The sequence below is a fragment of the Fistularia commersonii genome, chromosome 5 (assembly GCF_037954325.1).
Source record: "Fistularia commersonii isolate RoL2024-O1a breed Wild chromosome 5, RoL_Fcom_v1.0, whole genome shotgun sequence".
Lineage (NCBI taxonomy): Eukaryota > Metazoa > Chordata > Actinopteri > Syngnathiformes > Fistulariidae > Fistularia > Fistularia commersonii.
Window position 1 is genome coordinate 5,676,068 of NC_141288.1, and position 20,010 is coordinate 5,696,077.

The 20,010-nt window shown below is 43.1% G+C and overlaps 2 protein-coding genes and 1 long non-coding RNA gene across 3 annotated transcripts; 1 reads left to right on the top strand and 2 right to left on the bottom strand.

The window, feature by feature from the left end:
• Positions 1-103: 103 nt before the first annotated feature.
• Positions 104-8,629, bottom strand: LOC147233948 (tetraspanin-9). The gene is made up of 9 exons (XM_086146621.1): positions 8,442-8,629; positions 7,097-7,138; positions 4,843-4,922; positions 4,518-4,709; positions 3,396-3,470; positions 3,204-3,305; positions 900-1,031; positions 603-686; positions 104-520 (listed from the first exon to the last, which is right to left on the bottom strand). The coding sequence occupies exons 3-9, from the start codon at positions 4,903-4,905 to the stop codon at positions 449-451; spliced, it is 720 nt and encodes a 239-aa protein (XP_086002747.1). The 5' UTR covers positions 4,906-4,922; positions 7,097-7,138; positions 8,442-8,629; the 3' UTR covers positions 104-448.
• Positions 8,630-8,961: 332 nt separating this feature from the next.
• On the top strand, positions 8,962-17,478 carry LOC147233949 (uncharacterized). The gene is made up of 7 exons (XM_086146619.1): positions 8,962-9,261; positions 11,643-11,845; positions 12,188-12,289; positions 12,385-12,480; positions 12,595-12,705; positions 12,881-13,004; positions 14,659-17,478. The coding sequence occupies exons 1-7, from the start codon at positions 9,234-9,236 to the stop codon at positions 17,277-17,279; spliced, it is 3,285 nt and encodes a 1,094-aa protein (XP_086002745.1). The 5' UTR covers positions 8,962-9,233; the 3' UTR covers positions 17,280-17,478.
• Positions 14,806-18,696, bottom strand: LOC147233950 (uncharacterized). The gene is made up of 2 exons (XR_015106148.1): positions 18,283-18,696; positions 14,806-14,969 (listed from the first exon to the last, which is right to left on the bottom strand). It is a non-coding gene; the product is annotated as an uncharacterized LOC147233950 (long non-coding RNA).
• Between the last annotated feature and the right edge of the window lie 1,314 nt (positions 18,697-20,010).

Consider the following 20,010-nt stretch of genomic DNA (forward strand, 5'->3'; position numbering starts at 1 on the left):
GTTTTTATATAGCAGAATACTCATCACAGTTGGATAGTCACTATATTTTAATATTTTCCAGGCCTAGTGGAAATAGTAATAATATACATCTCAATAAGACTAGTGTTTTCAAGAAACTTTAATATGTAAAAGTTACATACTGCTTCTTTCACAATCCAAACCCCTTTTTTCAGTCATCTTTCTTGATTGTCGGCGATCGATATTTACCGCAAATATTTCATATAAAAACGCTCACGTGATTAAGTAGAAAATAAAAAATATAAAGGGCTAGCTATGAGAAACCTTCCTCTAAAAGCAGTTCACAACAGTAACTGGATGCTTATTTCAGTTAAAAAGGCAGTGGCCGTGACAATTTCTACTATAAAACAATAAGGGATGGGGGAGTAACAGATAAAATGGGTGTTGATATACTTTGTGCACCCGACAGCGTTCCACAAGCTGAGACTCATCAGGCTTCGTACTTCTTCCCTGCTCGGTGGATCTGCTGGTACAGTGTCATGGAGAAAGCCATGCCGAGAAGCTGAGGAAAGAAAGCAAGAAGTGATTGGTTAAGCTGCGCGGAGGGGCAGCGGTTTGACCCACACACACATGAAAAGACTCACCTGTATGACCAACACACACATGGCGATGGTTCCCAGCAGGTGCTTGTTGTCGTCCAGCCACTCCTCCACCTTCTCATAGCAACCCTGAAAACAAAGTTAGACACATGGGGGTGTCAAAACATGAAGGATGACGTCAAAGTTGCGTTCAAGGTTGCGGTGTTTGTCAGCTCAGACGCCAAGTGTGTGTAATGTGGGAAGAATCTGCTGCAGTCAGTTAAAAAAAAAAAAAAATTAGTGGTTATAGAGACAGTTTGAAGACACACACACACACACACACACACACACACACACACTGACCCGTGTCCAGAAGGTGTTGGAGGCGTTGCGTCCGCAGCCCTGGTAAACCTGCTGGCAGCAGTGGTCGGGAACCGTGTTTCCTTGCAGGGCGACGTACCAGTCGTGGTGGCCCATCACGCCGCAGCACCGCCACTGTTAGATGCAAATATGCATGCTATTACTGTAATTTCCAGACTACTGAGCACAACTGAATATAATCCACAGCGGCAACAAATAACTAAATAAATATATGTGTACATATAGAGGCCACACTTATCTATAAGCCGCAGGTGTCCACATTGTAACATGATATTTACACACAAACTTTTAATTAATGCATACCGGTAACATCCACAAATATGTACTGGAAACGCATTTCTTCCGAACAGCGCCTGTAACATGGCTGACGAAAAAGATTATTGTATTTTCCGCAATATAAGGCGCACTGGATTACAAGGCGCGCCTTCAATGAATGGCCTATTTTAATTTTTTTTTCATATATAAGGCGCACCCCATTATAAGGCGCCTAGAATAGAAGCTACAGCAGTGGCTGAGGTTGGATTATGCATCCACTAGATGAAGCTGCGCTAAAGGGGATGTCAACAAAACAGTCAGATGAGTCAGTCAAACTTCCTTAATAGAATACAAACCAACGTTCTGACAACTCCGTTCACTCCCAAAACAAGTTAGCGAACTCACAATACGGTAACGTACGTACCGGTAGCTCTTACCGGTATTTGCGCCGCCTTCGTTGAAAACAATGTATTTCCAACTCAATTCGTCACAGTTCAAAGCTTTGCATAAAACGAAAACACCAATAGGGGCCGCATCAAAATTCCTTGACGTTAAGTTAGCGTGCTAGCACCGTTGCCTTCATTCAAATAGTGACGGTAGAGACGCTTCTACTTGCTGCTCTCTGTTCCCGACCCACTGTTCAAGTTTGTCTTCCAACTGTAGCCATCTCGCTTTGTTCCCTTGGAAACTTTGTTTAGTCTTCTTTACTCTTCTTTACTCGGCACGGGTCATCTTATTGCTTCCTCCACTTCCGCACAATTGATTCATTAATGTTGAATTCTCTCGCCGCTGCTCTCTTTCCCTGTTCTACTGCGTGACTGATCGCCTTGAGTTTAAACTCTGCGTCATAAGCCTGTCCCTTGAAAGGTGCCATTTTGAGGGTCTATATACACACACAAGTGATGTGGGACTGGAATTCCCCTTTACCGTTTTAACTGCTGCTACTTCAGTGAGGCGCGCGCACACACACACACACACACACACACACAAATGGAAATGAAAATGCACGCTTCGCGCAGTCATATATCCCGACATGCACCGCGCGCTACTTATTCTACGGCAGAAAATTGAGTCGGCGGCTGCTTCCCGTAGTTACGAGACCTCTTGCGGCTCAATATTGATCCATATATAAGGCGCACCGGGTTATAAGGCGCACTGTCGGTTTTTGAGAAGATTAAATGCTATCATCAAAGTTGTCTTCTTCAGTGTCGGACTTGAACAGCCTCAGAATTTCGGGGTAATTGTTCATCACCCCCTGCATGCCACGCTGACGTCCTGTCAGAGCTCTTTCAGCCGGAGACAGATACCACCGAGGAGCTCCACTGAACGCCACAGGAGGTCTTTCCTACCTGAGGCTATCAGACTTTTAAATTCCTCTCCCTTCAGCCTCCGGGAACCTTAAAATCTTAAAACCTTAAAAAGAAAAAAAAAAAAGAAAAAAAAAACAATCCCACCGACTTACTGTAAATTGTAATAATTTATCTGTATATATGTTCCTAACTGTGCAATATTTCATAACAGCTACATGTACAATATTTTTTCATACTCTTGTGCACTCCTTATCTTTCACTTGGTACCTCAGACACTTTATAGTTTTCACTTGTTACTTAAGACACTTTATTATTTGTATTTCTTAACCTCCCTTTTTTTTTACTGTTTATACAATTTTCTACTATTATTTATTATTTTTATATTTTTCTTGTAACTGACACAACAATTTGCTTTAGCATAAATAAAGTTGTTCTTATTCTTATTCTTATTCTTAATTTCATTGGTCTGAGACTAAATGTTTTGGGGGCATGATGTGTTGGTTAACCAAAATAAAACCATAAATTAGCCACATTATTGTTTCACACGCCTGCGTGTGTGGAAAAAAAGTAGCGACTTATAGTTTTGGAAATTACTGTAATCTGAGAACCTCCTTTAAACTACATGAAGAAACATAAAAGAAATGTAGACTAGCAAAGTAATTGGCGTAATTGCGCGATTTTAAATAATAGCCTGCTGGTTGAGGCGCTGACATGAACTCACCTCTCCTTGGATGGCGTTCCAGGCATCCCTCAGGCCGGCGTTATCATCGGTGTTGTAAAGTACCAGCCCTTCTTTCAGGTCCCGCCTGGCATTTTCGCTCACCTGAGAGGACAGGCGTGTAGCGGTGAATCACACACACGCACACACACACACACACACACACACACACACACACACACACACACATCCTACCTTGCTGGTGTAGACGAAGAACAGGATGAGGAGGATGAGTTCGGCCAGGAGGATGATCAGAAGAACGATAAAAAACTAGATGGATGAGAAGAAAAGCCAAGACCAATTAAGTTTTCTCAATTTTGATACAGAAAATGACCAAAATATATAATATATGTAAATTACTGTTAGGGGCAAAAAAAAAAACAAAAAAAAAACCACCACCAATAGGTTTGACAACAGATTTATGTTACGGTAGTTCCTCGTTTATTGTGGGGGTTCCGTTCGCCAAACGAAAATCCGCAAAATAGCGACCATAATTTCTTTTTATTACCAGATTTTTTTGGACTACTGAGCGCACCTGAATATCAGCCACACTCAATAAATTTGAAAAGAAAAAAATTGTACATTGATAGGCTGCACTTTATCACCTGCACGTGCCCATTTGTAACAAGAGATATTGACACAGAAAACTGTTACTCAGAAAGACTCTCCTAACACTCTTATAAACCTCCCCTATAATCTTGTAAACATTTCCGAGACTGTTAAACAAGTAGCAATCGCACGTCGCTGTGAAATGGACAAGGCAAGATGCTAAATGCATGCTATGCGCGGGAATTGCAGAGATTGATGCTACGGCTGCTGAGCCAATCAGAGCCCAGGATACTGAACACTATGCTGTGGTTGGTTGCCATCCTAGAAAATGCTTATTTTGCTATGAAAATAATTAAAATAATGAATATACAAAAATACTTTTACACTGTTAAAAAACTGTGGTATAATGAAAAAAATCTGTGATATAAAATTGTATTGTGGATGAAAAATCCTGATTTTTATTCCGTGATATAATTAAAAAATTAAAATGCACCCTTCTATAACCCTTCTACACCGTGGAAGTACCTGCAGGTATAGCCATGTTTGAGGTGGATGAATTTATATTATGAATAAAAATATGGATTTTTAACCCACGATACAATTTTCTAGCATGGATTTTTTCACTATAACACAATTTTTGCGCAGTTTTTTTGTTGCGGATTAATACAGTGAGACCATGAATGGCGCGGAACTACTGTACTATAAATCATAATTTGCCTCTCCGGGCCAGACAATGACGATGAGCACCATATTATGTGGCACACTCACGCTCAGAAGAAGGCACTTGTTCTCCTTGATGGAGCCGAGGCAGCCCAAGAAGCCCGTCACCATGACGACGGTGCCGAGCGTGATGATGAGGTTGGCGGCGGAGAGCGACGGGAAGGAGGGCGAAAGGGTGGCAAAGCTGCCTTGGGAGACGGACAGCCATACGCCGACGCCCAGCAGCCCGCATCCGCCCAGCTGAAACGTACAAGGGGGGGAAGACTTCCTGTTGATAACCTTCACCATTTTCCTGATGTTTTCCGTCTCCTGACTCAGCGTGTGTGTGTGTGTGTGTGTGTGTGTGTGTGTTTGTGTGGTTAGTCATAGTTACCCAAAAGAGCAGGTTGAAGAGGAAGAGCATGTATTTAACGCAGCAGATGCAGCCGCGAGCCATGGCTGAATTGACCGGCGCTACCAGGGAAAGATAAGGTTTCGTCAAATGACAAAAAAACAAACAAAAAAAAAAAAAAAACAACAAAGTGGAATAAGTGACAGCAGGTTGATTTCAATTTTAGAGAGTAAAAAAAAAAAAAAGTTTCTGATGTTTTTCTGAACTGGGTGTTTCAGGAGGAAGTGTTTCCTGTTTGCCGCCATTTTTAAGTTGCTACGTGAAACAACAACGTCGGAAATAACCAGCTTAATAGCCATGAAAAAAGGCACAAATTTTGCTTCATGCTACGGGATTGAAAAGGATCTTCGGCTAGTTGTTTCTACATAGAAGCATCTTGTGGTCTAAATGTTTTACTTTTGTTGCAATAAGGATGTAGTCGACGGGAATCAGGCGGATTGGCAATGTTTTCCAAGAGTGAACTATGGAAAAGACTCATTTAAAACTATCATCTCACAACTAAAGACTAGCTTTTAGAGTTTTAAGTCTCAGATTTTAGATTTTACTGTGAATCTTACAGGGTCACTATTTACACGACTACAACTAGATTATTTTCCTACCATGCTATGTTTTAAGCGGGTATGTATCTCCATCGTTATTTCCTTCTCCACTCCTGCCTGAAATCAAATCTTTGTGTTAGTGCGGCCCGTGCACTTTTCTCACATGCATCTGGGGGTTTTATACATTGGGTTTCAAAAAAAACAGACAAGGAAAAAATGAAAAAGTAACTTTGCAATGTATTTTTTGCTTCAAAATTTGAACACTATATGACTTTTTGAAGAAAAAAAGTCTAGTGACCTTGTTGAAATGATATTTTCTTTTCATATTTCTATAAAAAACACAAAAATGATAGCTTAAAAAAAACAGGCAAAATTAAAAAGATTGATTTGATAACCAGAATAGCCACCATTAGCCTTGTAAACATGATACCTCCTCTTATACCAGTCAATTTTCTAATAATTTCTAGTGGCAAATTTTCCCACAATGACAAGATTTTCTCTTTTAACTCAATATTTCTTGGTGTAATTTCATCAATTCTTTTTTTAATATTAATTTTTGATATAAATTCATCGTGTATTTTTTAGAGGAACAGTTCATTACATATATTGATTTTTATAATTTACCTGTTTACCTTCTTTACACTTAAACAAAGGAAAAATTTGGACTTAGCGTTACTTCTAGGTAATGATTTTACTGGTCCAGCCCTCTCGATATCGAATTAGGCCGTATGCGGCCCCCGGACCAAAATGAGTTTGACACCCCTGCCGTACAAGGTCCACCATCCTGGATGATTCATATTGATCGGGACGTCCATCGCTGTTCCCGTTCATCCATCCATCATCTACCGCTTAGCATACTAAGGGTCGCTGGGGGATGCTGCAACCTAACCCAACTACCATTGGGGGAAAGGTTGGGTAACCCCTGGACTGGTGGCAGGGCCACATATACAGACAGAGAGCCAATAAACCTGCAGGATATTTTTTAGCTTCTTTGTGGGAGGGAACCCGAGGAAACTCACGCCGATACGGGAAGAACATGCAAACTCCACACAGAAAGGTTCTGTCAGACTGAAGGCGGTAACCTGAAGACAGGTTACCGCCTTGTACTTAACGACTGAGATGACGTAAACACGCTGCAACTCCAGCAAAACCTCTGACGGATTTCCGTCCGGCTTTCAGTTTTGTGTCTGCAACTGCGAAAATTGATTGGTGCAAGCCAGACATTAGATGCACTTCTCTCATTCCTCACGCTCTTCCTACCCAGTCAGTACTTGCGTCCACTCATCAGTGCACGATAGTCAATGGCTTGATCAGTGGCTTGATCTGCTGCCAGGAGTCCCCCATTCTTATTTATTATATGAATATTAAAGGTATTATTGTATCTTGTCAGCTTGTAATCATAGCGCAACTATCTCTTTCTTCCCTTTCCAAGACAGAAGATCGCACACATCAAGCTCGGATCCGTTAAAGGCGGCGTGTTCCTGCCACTGTCGCTGAGATTGCTCCTTAAATTGTTTCCTTAAATCATTTTAAAGAGTGTGGTCCTACATGTGAGGAGACAACTTTGTCGTGATTTGGCGCCATATATATTAAACTCGACTAAGAGGGTGTTTGCCTCCGAGCTCAGAAACTGGAGGAGCGTTTTTTTTCTTTTTTTGCATGAGTTCATGTGACTTCATGTGGCGGGGGAGACTTACCACTTTGACGGGACAATGAACCGGGAAACTTGTAAGAAAGATCTGCGACAAAGAGTGGGGAAAAACATCAGCTATCTGGAGATTAACATCGGCAGCAACGCTTCAGAGGACAAATAAACAAAGCCTATTTTCAACATTAACACCAGTGAGTGGCAACTATTCCTGAAGTGATTTTTTTTTTTTTCCTATTCTTATTTTAAATATAAATAAGAATACGAGACCATTCCAACACATAATTTTAACTCATAATGACTTCTTTTTTTTCCTTTCAGGGGTTGTCATAGTGAATCATTCAGCCTCATTTAACGTCTCCTCTGCACTTCTTCTCTCTAATAACCTCTTTACATAAACAAACATTTAGCATAAGTTTTTCATAACAGCTGATATTAAATATCAAGAACGACTGAGCTAAGAAATAAAGTAAATAGTAGCTGGTGAGAAAACGATGTACCCAATTTTAAGGGGAAAGCAAAACAGGAAGGAAGGAAAGGAAAATTTGATTAATATTGTAAGTTGCTGGTTGCTGTTCTAGCTCAAGGACCCCGTACTTATAGACAAAATACTCAGTTACAAGAAACAATAAAAAGAAAAACAATAAAAGTAAAAAAGTTGACACCAGCAGTTGGTGTCAGATGGAAAACAGATGTGTTTTGAGTTGTGATTTGAAGTGGGATAATGAATCGGTTTTCCATTAAACTACACTATTGACTGTATTATTGAGATTCTGCTCTTTGAATAGTTATAGAACTCAATTAATAGTGTACTTAGTTATAATGTATTGTTTATGGTCTACCTATCTGCCTTCACGGTGGACAGAAAAATGAGAATTTCATTGTACAAGACAATATGTTTTCAGACTAATAATAAAACACTTGGAATCCGAATTTGGGTGTAAAAATGGAATTAAAATTTAAAAAAAGGAAATAAAAGTCAGTTTTGTAGTTTTGTTATCAACGTGGCGATTTCACATCAGTAAATCCGTACAGTGAGAGTTTGGAATGCGAAGTAAATGGGCAAAAAAGTAAATAAAATTGCAATATTAGCATTATTTTGTTATTTTTCTGTCCCTGTGCAGCATCCCTCCAGACGATCCGGGGCTCCGAGTGACGTCATCGCTCTGAACTTCAGTCTGCGCTTTTGTTTTTTTTTCCTCCCCCCCTTTTTTTTTCTTTCACCAAAAGTTGAAGTAACGACCCTATGATCGAAGACTAATTCAATCGAATCTTACTTTCGAGCCGAGAGGCCACTACAAAAAAAAAAACACTTTGACGCGATCTCTTGCAGAAAAGGCCATGACTTTTTTTTTTTAATAGTTGGAAGCGGGGAGGGGGGTATATTTTCTTACCGCGCGTTACGAGCTCCTGCTCTTCATCCCGCAATTGTATGAAGACTCCGGGTCTCTCACATAGTGGTTATTCCTGTTTCATCGCAAAACGGCACTGGAAACGTGGAGGCTACGGTTGCTGAGCCGAGATTTAGGCTGGTTTGTGTGAAGTTCCGTCGGTGGCTGCAGAACAGGAGGAGGAGGAGGAGGAGGAGGATGGTGATTCCCCTGGAGTGGGCGGGAACAACGGAGGAGAGCCAGACTGCGTTAGGTAGAGGTGAAAACAGAGATCAACCGATCAAAGACCCCTGCGATTGTGTAAATATAAAAATTAAAAATGGCCTGCAGATTGTTTGCTCCTGCCTTCTTAGTTTGAAATGTTCGTGTAAAGGGCTGCCAGTTTTCTACCTAGTGGCCAACTGTGGTATTGCATCGTTAATAAATTACCAGGTGTTATCCCCCTTTTGACCACTGGGGGGTAGACGCGTACTATGCAGACCGCTTTTTCCACAGAGAAGAAGTGGATATTCCTAATGCATATCAGTTAAAGTTGCTAACTCTATGAAAATGCATGGTTTCTTTCGCAGGCGTGAACGGAATAAGTGTCCAGATATGCGGGGAATATGGCTGTGAATTAGCAATCGTTGAATGAGACCGGTTCGAAAGTTTTGTTGCTGCGTACGCCTGCGCACTCAGTGCGAAAATCGAGCCGCCCTTCCTCTCCGCCAACTTGCACCGTAGGGTCGGGCGGACGTCGACTCACAACAACCCTGAGATATTTATATGCTTTAGTTCGTAACTTTCCGGGCCAATATGGATGCCATAGACCAAATTGAGAATGGTAAGGTGATTTTTTTTTCAAAAGTACATCCCCTGTAACGTGTTCTCGAGGGTTCTTCGGGATTGTGTGCGTCCGATTTTGAACATGGCGTACCCCGCTCCGAGATGGCGGTGGTATTGTGCAGTGTTAGCAAACGTGCTTTAGTAACAAGAAGCGGGTACTTATCGGCTAAACCCGCCCGCTTGCAAGCCTCTTCGACATTTCCCCGGGAGACACACGGCCATAGCCGTTGAAACCGGCGACCACTAACTCCCACCCGGTTGACTCTTGGTTTAACTGATGTGCTGAAGTTAGCCCAACGGCTGACTGATGCTGCCTTCGCGGGCTTCAAACTGACACGGCGCGTTTAGATACGTAGCGGCTAAAACACAGCATAGCTAAGCTCCTAGTCAAACTAAGGGCGTAAACAAATTTGCTTATTGAAAAGGGCCTCCTGCGACGTAAGTGAAAGTCGGCAAATGCACTGAAAACACTGAAAGTAACGACTGTTAGCTATCATTTGTATGGATGCTAGTGTGCGGTGTGATAATTCCGACGCGTTTGGCGTGTCCATGAAGGCGGCATGAGGCAGGTAGCGCTTTAGTTCTAGGAGTGGTGCACGAACACAACTTAGACTTCAATAACATTATGTATTAAAGTTGTACCTTAAATATGCACAAATACCCACCACCCCTTTGTTTACTTACTAACAAATTTACCTGATTTACGATGCTAATGACTTGCACTATTAATAGATGCATGCCAGGTCTACCGGGGACTGGGTCGGCCCAATCTGGATTTTATTTCAGAAAAACAGCTGATCAAGTCAGAAAGGTTAAGAAACCAAACTCAGGTAATACATATGTACATAATACACAGTGTTGGATGGTTATGATGGTGGTGCCGGCCTGTCAGTGGACTGTATTTAACCGGTTAGGGGTGTCAGCTCGAGGCTTTTCGTTGAAATTCTTTGTTGTCGTCCTGGCAAAGGTCACGGCAGGAGGTCAGAACACCATAGGGAACTGGGATAGAAGACACACTGGCCTTCGGGGAGAAAACTGGACAATGAACATCTTTTTTTTTTATCAGCTGCAGAATAGAACTCCCAGCTCTATCTTCACACAGGCTTTGCGTGCCTCCAAATATGGCCACCAAATCTTAAAATGTGTCACAACATAGTGGCTGAACTTTTTTTTTCAAGATTCAAATTGTTTATTGGCATGTGTACAGTTTGGAAGCGTGCTTCCCTGTACAGTGAAATTCTTACTTTACTGTCCACAGTGCATTTAGATAAGTATTGAAAGATACAAAGTGCGGGTTGTATGCATCACACTATTGTTGTAATGTTCCCAAATGGGCTCTGTTTGAATTGATTCCAACGGGTCTACAGTTATAACTTCCAGACAGTTGTCTTGGTGATGGTCAACTCACCTAGATGACTTCTGGTCAAGATTTTCCATCTTTATCGATGCCCAAATTTGCGATCGCTATTTCATAGCTTGCGTTCCGTGCGCTACACCTTCTACACCTACCTAGAGTTTCTAGGCTGCTCTTTTAGCTTGATCTCGTAAGTATTGGTCCTTGTTCAGAGAAATGAGGAAACAGCAACTTCTGATCATCAGCTGAGGGTGAATCTCAGGGTTTTCCAGTTCATGTAAGATACGGCCGTGTAACGGTCACAAGCCCCAGGCTGTCGACTGAAAGAATGAGGTGACTGTTGCCAGACGCCTGCAATGCCTGATCAGGCCCAATGGGGCTGAATTTATCCACTTATTGATTAAAAATACTTAATGAAGCTTTTTATTAAGCTATTTCAGCAATAATTTTAGAAAACAAGTGTACATTATCATTGTCACTCCTCAGTGTGTGTTTCCTAAGACTTTACATATCAGCTGATATTTTCCTCTTGTTCACCTTCTGTTAGAAAATTAGCAAATTAGATGAAATTTACAGGAGACTCAACTTTTACAGTGTATTTGAGCTCAAAATTAGTTTGATAAAGAGCACTAAATGTTCATTTTGCTGTTGGAAGCTCATAAAAGTCGTATGTTAATATTTCCCCCATAGATTAGATAATGTTGATATTAAACCTTTTCTTTGTATTTGCATCATTTTAGGACATTGCATTAATGTGCTTGGCCACTAGGTGGGGCTTAGGGCGCCAAATCAACTGATGAAAGTAGTTGCATTTGGATTTTTTTTCATCCCCCCTATGTATTTGACTGACAAATATGCACTGTTAAGAAATTTAAACAAAATATGAATGAACAGCAGTAGCAGCAGCTGTGAGGCAAATAGCTTTTAAGACTTCCTGGCCAGAACTCCTCAGTTGATGCAGCCCATGAATTTAGCACAGATTTGAAAACATTTCTGTTATTAAGAATTCTTGCCTGTGTGTCCAGATTCCCCTCTCCTGCTGTCTTCCCTCCGCCTCTTCATCCCCCCGCTGCGCCTGGTGTCCGCTGCCATGTGGCAGGTGGTCCAGAGGGGCGACGTGCAGGACTACGGCACGGTGGAGGAGTTCATCAGCACGGTCACAAAGATAGTACCGGAACTCCTGAATGCAGACCAGAAGGCTCAGCTCCTGTTGGGTCTCAGAGCTCGGGTAAGGCCTCATGTCAATCCCTTTTTATCTGCCATATTCAACGTTTTGAATTTTAAGATTAATTTTTTTAATATAATTTGTATAATATTGGCAGTGTGAGAATACGGTGCTGATCCAAGTACCACTGGATCAGGTTTCTGTCCCTGAAACAGTCTTGTTTTACTTTATGAAGAGATATACTTGTGTCAATGTTGCTCTAGAAGTCACAGAATTGGCATTTATATTTCTTAAAAACAAATTCGATAAGTTGCACTCCATCCCAGCGTGAGAGCTGGATGGACTGAATGTTTTTGCCCCCCCCCGAGCATCGGGCCTAAAGTGCACAAACTCATTTCCCTGCAGGTGGTTCTCGAATTGTGTCGATCAGCGCCACTGCTGGAGAGAGAGACAATCGACATGCACCTGGGACGCATCAAGGCCCTCGTATCCACCTGGGCGGCGCAGGTTTGACTCTCAAACAAACCCCAGGGCTTTATCCTGTAACTCGCGGCCTTTTTTTTTCTCCTGCCTCAAATGAAGTTGTTTGTTTTTCTTTCCAGCCATGTTTCGTGGAGGTGGAGTTTCCAGAGTCGAACTTCGTGGACCAGGTGGAACTGCTATTGAAGGACACGGAGGAGAGGGAGCGCTTCTTCCAGGTGCTGGAGCATCCAAAAGTTTTGCTTCTCGGGATTATTCTCAATATCTTCATGAAATCAGGTTGTTTGTTTAGGACCTGATTTTTATTGTTTGTTTGTTGTTTTTTTCTCCAGGATGTTTTCCCCACTGATTTTGGGCCCGAGTATGATGACGCTCTTCAGGTGCTGATGCTAGATTTCCTGTCCAGGCTGGAGAAGCTTCTCCCAGTACCAGACATCCAGCAGGTACAGGAAGCACCTCACAACTTACCAAGTATCACCAGTTAGTCAAGTCCCGATCAGAACCTGTTTCTGTTACGATCGTCGCAAAGCGGTCCCAAATAATCTTTAAATTCCAGTTGATTTCTGGAAATGCATCGCATCCCCTCCTAGGTTGTAACCGCGGTCTTCTGTGTCTCAGACAGCGACGCTGCTCAGCGCCGTCCCTTGTGCCCTGGACGAGTGCGTCCACTCCGTTCCTGACCTGAATCACTTGAAAACGGTGCTGCTGCACCACAACGCACTGGGACACTTCGATTTATCCGGTGAGTCTCCTCCGCAGTCGGCAAGGGAGAGTCGGCGCAATAAACCAGGACTTATATCGCACATCGGCATACACATTTAGTCTTTTATCGACCTTTGAGGGGTTCTGAAATATGACTGGCTCTGGGAGTAGAATGCAGAAAAGGCTGCTCAGTCCACTAGGTGGTGCTGATTCACCACTCCAGCAGCTCTTTTTGCTCCCCTAGGAAGAAATGGTGAAAGTGAGATTAAAAAGGTGGAAGCGTTCTTTGGTGAGATAAAATGTATTTCTGACAGACCCCCTCCAGGACAGACTTTCTTGATAGAGAAGGGTTAAAAATAAACAGAAAATCCCAGTGCATTTCTGTAATTAGCATATTGTATCGTGACTGGAGTATCATGATAGGCTTGTACTGTGGGGCCTCTGGACCCCTAATCCCACTTAGATTTTGTGCACTCAGGCGTCACATCCTGCTATTAAAAATAATCTGCATTTGGAAACCTGGATTTGGGAGGATAAGCGAGAGGCTTCCTCTGGTACAAATATCATAATCCAAATCATGTCCAAAAACCCAGTGTCCTACTATTAGAAAGTGACGTAACCGAATGAGGCTTGGAAGTTTTTAGACTCTAATTTTTTATATTTTTATTTTCACCTCATGTAGATGATGCTTTTGTAGAATAAGTCGAGAGATTTAATGTTCAGCTCTTGAAAGGTATTAAGCAGCAGAGTTCGGTTTCATAGGGAGGCGTGTTTTGAAATTCTTACCATGAAATCCCCCCCCCCCAAAAAAAGTGTCTAAAAGGATGAGATTATAAAAACAGACCCCTTTATCTGAGGGGGGGCAGCCCACAATGTACAAGAGAGGAGAAGGAAACAAGCCGGTACCTTATTTTGGAAAATAAAATAAAAGGTGACCACACAACAAAAGCCATCACAGAATAAAAGATCAATAATCAAAGAAACAATTGGACCTGACCAGTAAAATTATCACTAGTTCTGTTTAAGATGTTTTAAAATAAAAAGCTCTCTTGAAAACAAAGGGCCTTATTTACTCTGTTCAATAAACACCCCCCCCCTTCAAAAAAAGAGAAACTGGAGCTTGAATTTAATCGTTTTTATGAGATTTTTTTTTTTTTTGCATTTTCATTTGCCAGTAAAATATAAGAATTTCAATTCATTTCTATATTTATTTAATCGGCTGTTATTGGATTCAAATTTAAATGTAAGATTTGCAGATTCATCAAACAACACTTAAACCTGTATACAGGACTGTCTCAGAAAATTAGAATATTGTGATAAAGTTCTTTATCTTCTGTAATGCAGTTACAAAAACAAAAATGTCATATATTCTGGATTCATTATAAATCAACTGATATATTGCAAGCCTTTTATTATTTCAATATTGCTGGTTATGGCTTACATCTTAGAAAAACTCAAAATTCCTATCTCAAAATATTAGAATATCATGAAAAAGTAATTTTTGTTTTTTTGATAAAGAACTTTATCACAATATTCACAATATTCTAATTTTCTGAGACAGTCCTGTATATTGATATATTGATCAGGTGACATCTGCTTTTGCTTTCCCGGATCCCTACTGTTGTCTGGAGTCACCGGTTGCAGCCAGAGCTTTCTTACCATTTTCGCTGATGTGATTCTTCTCTTCGCCGCAGATGAAACTCAGACCATTCCGTCGTCCTTTGGGAACTGCATCCTGTCCTCACTGTCGCTCCCCCAGCTAGAGAAAGTCGTGATAGACGCCGAGCCAATTCAGCTGCAGCCTCCGCCCGAGCAGATGGCCGGCTGCATGACCGTCCAGGTGGAGGGCGAAACCGTGACGTTGCTGGACTACATCCAGATGGAGCAGCCGCCGGGCTTGAGCGAGCCCTGCGACCAGGAAGAGTCCGTGCACGAGGAGGAAGCGGCGGAAGACGCTGCATGCCAGGACGTGAGCGACACGCTGAAGCCCGCTGCGTTTCAGCCGCTGAAACAAAGCAAGAGGCTACTGTTGAAGAGAAAAGCGTTAAAAGAACAGAACGACCCCTCGGGGTCAGCTAAGAGGCAACGCAAGAAATACCCAAACAACAAGACGTGTCCTGTGTGCAATAAGACCTTCTTGCGGGCCGCCGCCATGAGGCGGCACCAGGAAATCCACTCCACCAACCGGGACCTCAAGTACAAGTGCGACAACTGCGACAAGCGATTCAGGGATCACTACGACATGAACCGCCACAACATGCGCGTTCATGAGAAGGAAGACATGAGCATCTGCGTCCCTGAGGACGAGGCCGATCCCGGCACGTCGGACATGTCGGAGAACAAGAACTGCGCCCTCTGCGGGAAGTACTTCGCCCGGCAGGTGGACATGGACCGCCACATGAAGTCCCACTCGGAGGATCGCCCGTACAGATGCTCCTTCTGCGAGAAGAAATTTAAGAATCCGTATGTTTTGAAGAGACACCAGAAGGAGATCTGCAAGAGCAGGGAGCTGAAAAAGTCGGTCGTGGCGGCAAAGAGGAGGGAGTCCCAGCGGGTGAACGCGCAGCTTCCCCCCGAGGGGCTGACGGACGGTAAAATCTGCCCCATCTGCAGCAGGATCCTGCCCTGCACTGCGGACATAGCCAAGCACTTGCGTTCTCACACCGAGGAGCGGCCATTTATTTGCATTACGTGTGAGAAGGGCTTCAAGTACAAGGACACATTGAAGAAGCACCAGATCATTCATGGCCACGAGGGGATCCGTGAGGAGGAGAGCAAGTCGGTAGAGCAGATTCTGGCCGAGGCCGACCCTCGCAGCTGCGGTGACTCGTGCATTCTTGATAAAAAGGAGAACACGCTGGAGGTGCCCGTCGACATGAGTGACGAGCACCCTTCGCTTTCAGCGCCGCTAGTGAGTAGGAAGGCACTGAAGGTGTGCCCCGTCTGCTCCAGGGCATTTGAAAGCATCAAAACTCTGAACCGCCACATCCAGTGCCATACCGAGGACCGGCCGTACCACTGTGTCCACTGCAAGAAGAGATTCAAGCACATGCACGGCCTGAAGAGACACCAGATTTACGCCATATGTCACAAGAAACTTGGCCGGTACCTGTGGAAGAAGGAGCCCATCCGGGTGGGGCAGAGCGAGGTTAGTGTCGCTGACTCCCAACACGGGCCCCTTCACCAGGTACCCGTGTGGTGCTCCAACTGTGGCGAGCACTTCGAGTACTTGTCGGCACTGAGGGAGCACCAGGAAAACGTGTGCAAAGTGGAGCAGAGGGATGTCCTTAAGTGCGACAACTGCGGGAAGGAGTTCAAGAGCATGACCATGCTGAAGGTGCACCAGCGGATTCACGACCCGCTCTACTGCAAGGAGTGTGGGAAGATCCTCGCCAGCCACGCTGCCTTCGAAAGGCACAAGCTCATGCACCGGCCCATGCAGTGCACCATGTGTGACAAGACATTCACCCTGCTGAGGCGCCTTAGAGAGCACTACGAGAAGCAGCACAGCTTCACCGGGCCGTATCCCTGCTGCCAGTGCGACAAGACCTTCATCCAGCTGTCCTACCTCGCCATACACCAGAGGATCCACAAGGGGGAGTTTCCATACTCGTGTAACATGTGTCCTGAGAAGTTCAGGTCATCCAACTGTCTGACCGTGCACCAGCGGAAACACACCGGTGAGAAGCCCTTCCTGTGCTGGCAGTGCGGGAAGTGCTACCGCTCTGCCTCCGAGCTCACAGTGCACATGGGAACCCACTCGGAGGAGCGGCCCTGGGCATGCACGCAGTGTGACATGGCGTACCGCACCAAGCTGCAGCTCACCAACCACGTGGAGCAGATCCACATCGGCGTGCGCTACCCGTGCAACAACTGCGGCAAGCAGTTCATGAAGGAAACGTCGCTGAAAAGGCATGAGCTCATCCACACCGGTGAGAGGCCCCACCAGTGCACCGTGTGCGGGAAAACGTTCCTGACCGCCAATGAGCTCCGCCTCCACAACCGCTACCACACCGGCGAGCGACCGTACAAGTGCGAGGTGTGTGGGAAAGCCTTCATCCAGTCAGGATACCTCAAGTCGCACATGCGCATCCACACAGGAGAGAAGCCGTTCAAGTGCGACATCTGCGACAAAGGCTTCAGGCTGTCGTATCACATGAAGAAACACCGGCGGACTCACGCCGGCAAGCAAAAGAGCTACGTCTGCGAGGAGTGCGGCTTGGCCTTCCTCCTCAAAAAGTCCCTGTGGGAGCACTCGCTCACCCATGATGTGAAGATGGAACAGCCATTTGAAGTCAGGATGGAATTTCAGTAGGTTTTTCAAGGGCAAAAAAAAAAAAAAATACAAAGCTTGACCAAAAGACAATTATGGACCAAATTGATCCGTGGCTTTACTTTGTGCTGTCACGTGTTCAATATGGTCATTGCGGAACAGAAGAATGTATATATTGAAAGTCAATTTTGTCTGAAATAGATTTTTGAAATAAATCTTCTGTTAAAAAAAAAAAAAGAAAGTCACCTGCTCATCATTTTAGGAAAGAAATTTTCTCAGCAGCTTTTGATGATCACATGCAATTTCTCTACCTTCTAATTTTTTTTTCAATATTAAATACAAGGGTGGTAAATTTACAGTCCAACTAATTAGCCCTAAATGACAGCAGCTATTTTTTTTATTGAATACTAAAGACAAGCCAAGTGTAATATGATTTTTCTATATTTTGCTGTGATGCGGATTAATTTGCTTCAACAGATCGGTGATCCCTTTTCAGTTCACTTAAGATCGTTTGCTATAGAGTAAAATACATGAGGAAAGACATTAGAGATATATATGTATATATATATGTATATATATATATATATATTTTTTTTTTTTTTTTCAACAAATTACAAGTGTATAAAAATTGATTTCTCTTTGAGAAACCAAGAATATATCCTGCAGTCAGCTCGTACCAGTTCATTTTGGGAAACATTATATATATTAATGAAAAAAAAAGTTTGCACCATTAATATGTTTGCAGGTTTGAACCGGATTTGGAAGACAGCACAAAAATCCTTCACTTTGCCTCTGTCATAGCTGGTCTTGGCCACAAGATGGCAGCATAGCAGCGATTATAATCGTGGTGGATTGGCTCTGTGAGTAATGTCACTGAACCCCACTACCTCCACGACGTGACTTAGAGAGTCTAAGAGTCTCCTAATACAACAAACAACACACTATTCCCTGGACTGCCATTGAAGTCGCCAAGAATGAGTTTTCAGTATGGTTTGCAGTCATACCGGAAGTGGCGGTCTGTCACCTGACATTTTGTTTACCCCACCTGAGTGTCAGTGGAAACCGGTTCCGGGGGGGAGAATGCCGCCGTCTCACCGGGGGACCGAGTCAGAGTGTCGACGCTAGGCAGGTCTCTCCTTTTAAAACCCGAACTGTATTGATTTAAAACGGGACGGTAATTGCTTCAGTGTGTCCTGAATTATTCCTCTCTGTAATTGAGGCCTGGCGGAGGTCTCTTTCCTAGACATAGTCCCCGCGGTGCCAGGTGGCGGGTAGTACCGCACTCACTCCTCAGCCGGGTCGGCGAGCAACCCAAGCCGGGGAGAATGGCCCTTACAATACAGCACACATTAAATACACTAAACTACACAAATAAACACACATACTAACACCCTGAACGATAAAATAAACCCCAAACTTCTTGTGAGTTAAACCAACAGCACATCCGGTCCCGCCAAGAAGAGGGCAACCTCGCGCTAGTTCTCGCGGGATCCCTCGCGTTCGCCGCGAGTCAAAGCCGGACGGCAACACCACTGTCACCGAGAGAGGGAGGGGGGAGAAAAGAAAGAAAGAAAGAAAAAAGGCCTGAATGTGCATTTCTGGACTTTTTTTTGGCTCCGGTTTCTCTTTCCGGGATTAGTTGTGTTTACTGAAACCAGATATTAAGGCTGTAATTACTGTACATGCTATAGTTCAAGTATTTGTTTTGTGTTTTTGTTCCTGACTAAGTGGAACATTCCGGGATTTTGTAACAGAAGGAGCGCTCGCACGGTCTAACAGGTCCCGGGATTACCGCCGTGTCACACACGTCATCCTCCGGACCGGGACGCCGCCGAGCCACGTTACCGCACACACAAATTTCCTTTACGGTGTATGTTGCCGTTATTTGTATATATATATATATATACATTTATATATGTATGTGTTTATTTATTTTCTTGCTCCGGGATGTCCTCCGTGGCCTCTCGCAACGGGAGTGACTGGTGCACCTGCAGCCCGGAAGTTCCCGAGCCGCGGCTCCGTCTCTGCCCCGGCCCTTCAAAATAAAAGCACCCCCGGCGTTTCCTGAACGGGGAGGGGAGAAGCTTTTATATTCGTATTGAATTTATTTTCTGGTCATATTTGCATATTTTTTTATTTTTTTGGTTTTTGTTAAAATTAAAATTACTTTTTCACAATTTTCATCTGGCTCGGTGGCAAGGTTTTGCTTTTTGATGTCATATTTTTTGTGTGAATTTCAGGCCATTTTCTTTAAATTAAACTACTTTATATGATTAATTTATTACTTGAGTACTAACAAATTCCTGAAAAGGAGTTTTTCACGTTTTTGACGATTTGTTGATACATTTTTCAACTATTCAGATTTTTCTGGCTTAACTATCTTGTCGCTTTTAGGTGCCATCTGTTTTTTTATTTTTCAATTTTATACATTTTGCAATTTGTTTTATATAGATTTTTTTCAAGAAAAACACCGATAACAAAAATGTATTAAAATATTTTACAAACAAGCAATTTATAAATGTGAAAACTATCACTTTTTTTATTTGGCATAGTTTTTCTGGAGAAGTAACTAGTAATATATTTCAAAGTTTTGTTTTTTTTTAAACCTCTTGCTGGAATCCTGTAGCCTAGGGTCATGAGTGAGCACCACTTTGTATCAAAGCTGTTTAAAAGGTCTAACAGCAAAAAAAAAAAAAAAAAAAAGTTTGTATATCTATATCTATATAGATATAGATATACAACCTTTTTTTTTTAGATATAGATATAGATATAC

What these genes read in the sequence shown, in the direction of transcription:
- LOC147233948 (XM_086146621.1), bottom strand. Translation starts at nt 4,905, where the DNA reads ATGGCTCGCGGCTGCATCTGCTGCGTTAAATACATGCTCTTCCTCTTC. An exon ending in TCTTCAACCTGCTCTTTTGG is followed by an intron (nt 4,710 to 4,842) that starts GTAACTATGACT and finishes TGTACGTTTCAG; the next exon opens with CTGGGCGGATGCGGGCTGCT. An exon ending in GGAACGCCATCCAAGGAGAG is followed by an intron (nt 1,032 to 3,203) that starts GTGAGTTCATGT and finishes TGCATCTAACAG; the next exon opens with TGGCGGTGCTGCGGCGTGAT.
- LOC147233949 (XM_086146619.1), top strand. Translation starts at nt 9,234, where the DNA reads ATGGATGCCATAGACCAAATTGAGAATG. An exon ending in AGAGGGAGCGCTTCTTCCAG is followed by an intron (nt 12,481 to 12,594) that starts GTGCTGGAGCAT and finishes TTTTTTCTCCAG; the next exon opens with GATGTTTTCCCCACTGATTT. An exon ending in GGGACACTTCGATTTATCCG is followed by an intron (nt 13,005 to 14,658) that starts GTGAGTCTCCTC and finishes TCTTCGCCGCAG; the next exon opens with ATGAAACTCAGACCATTCCG.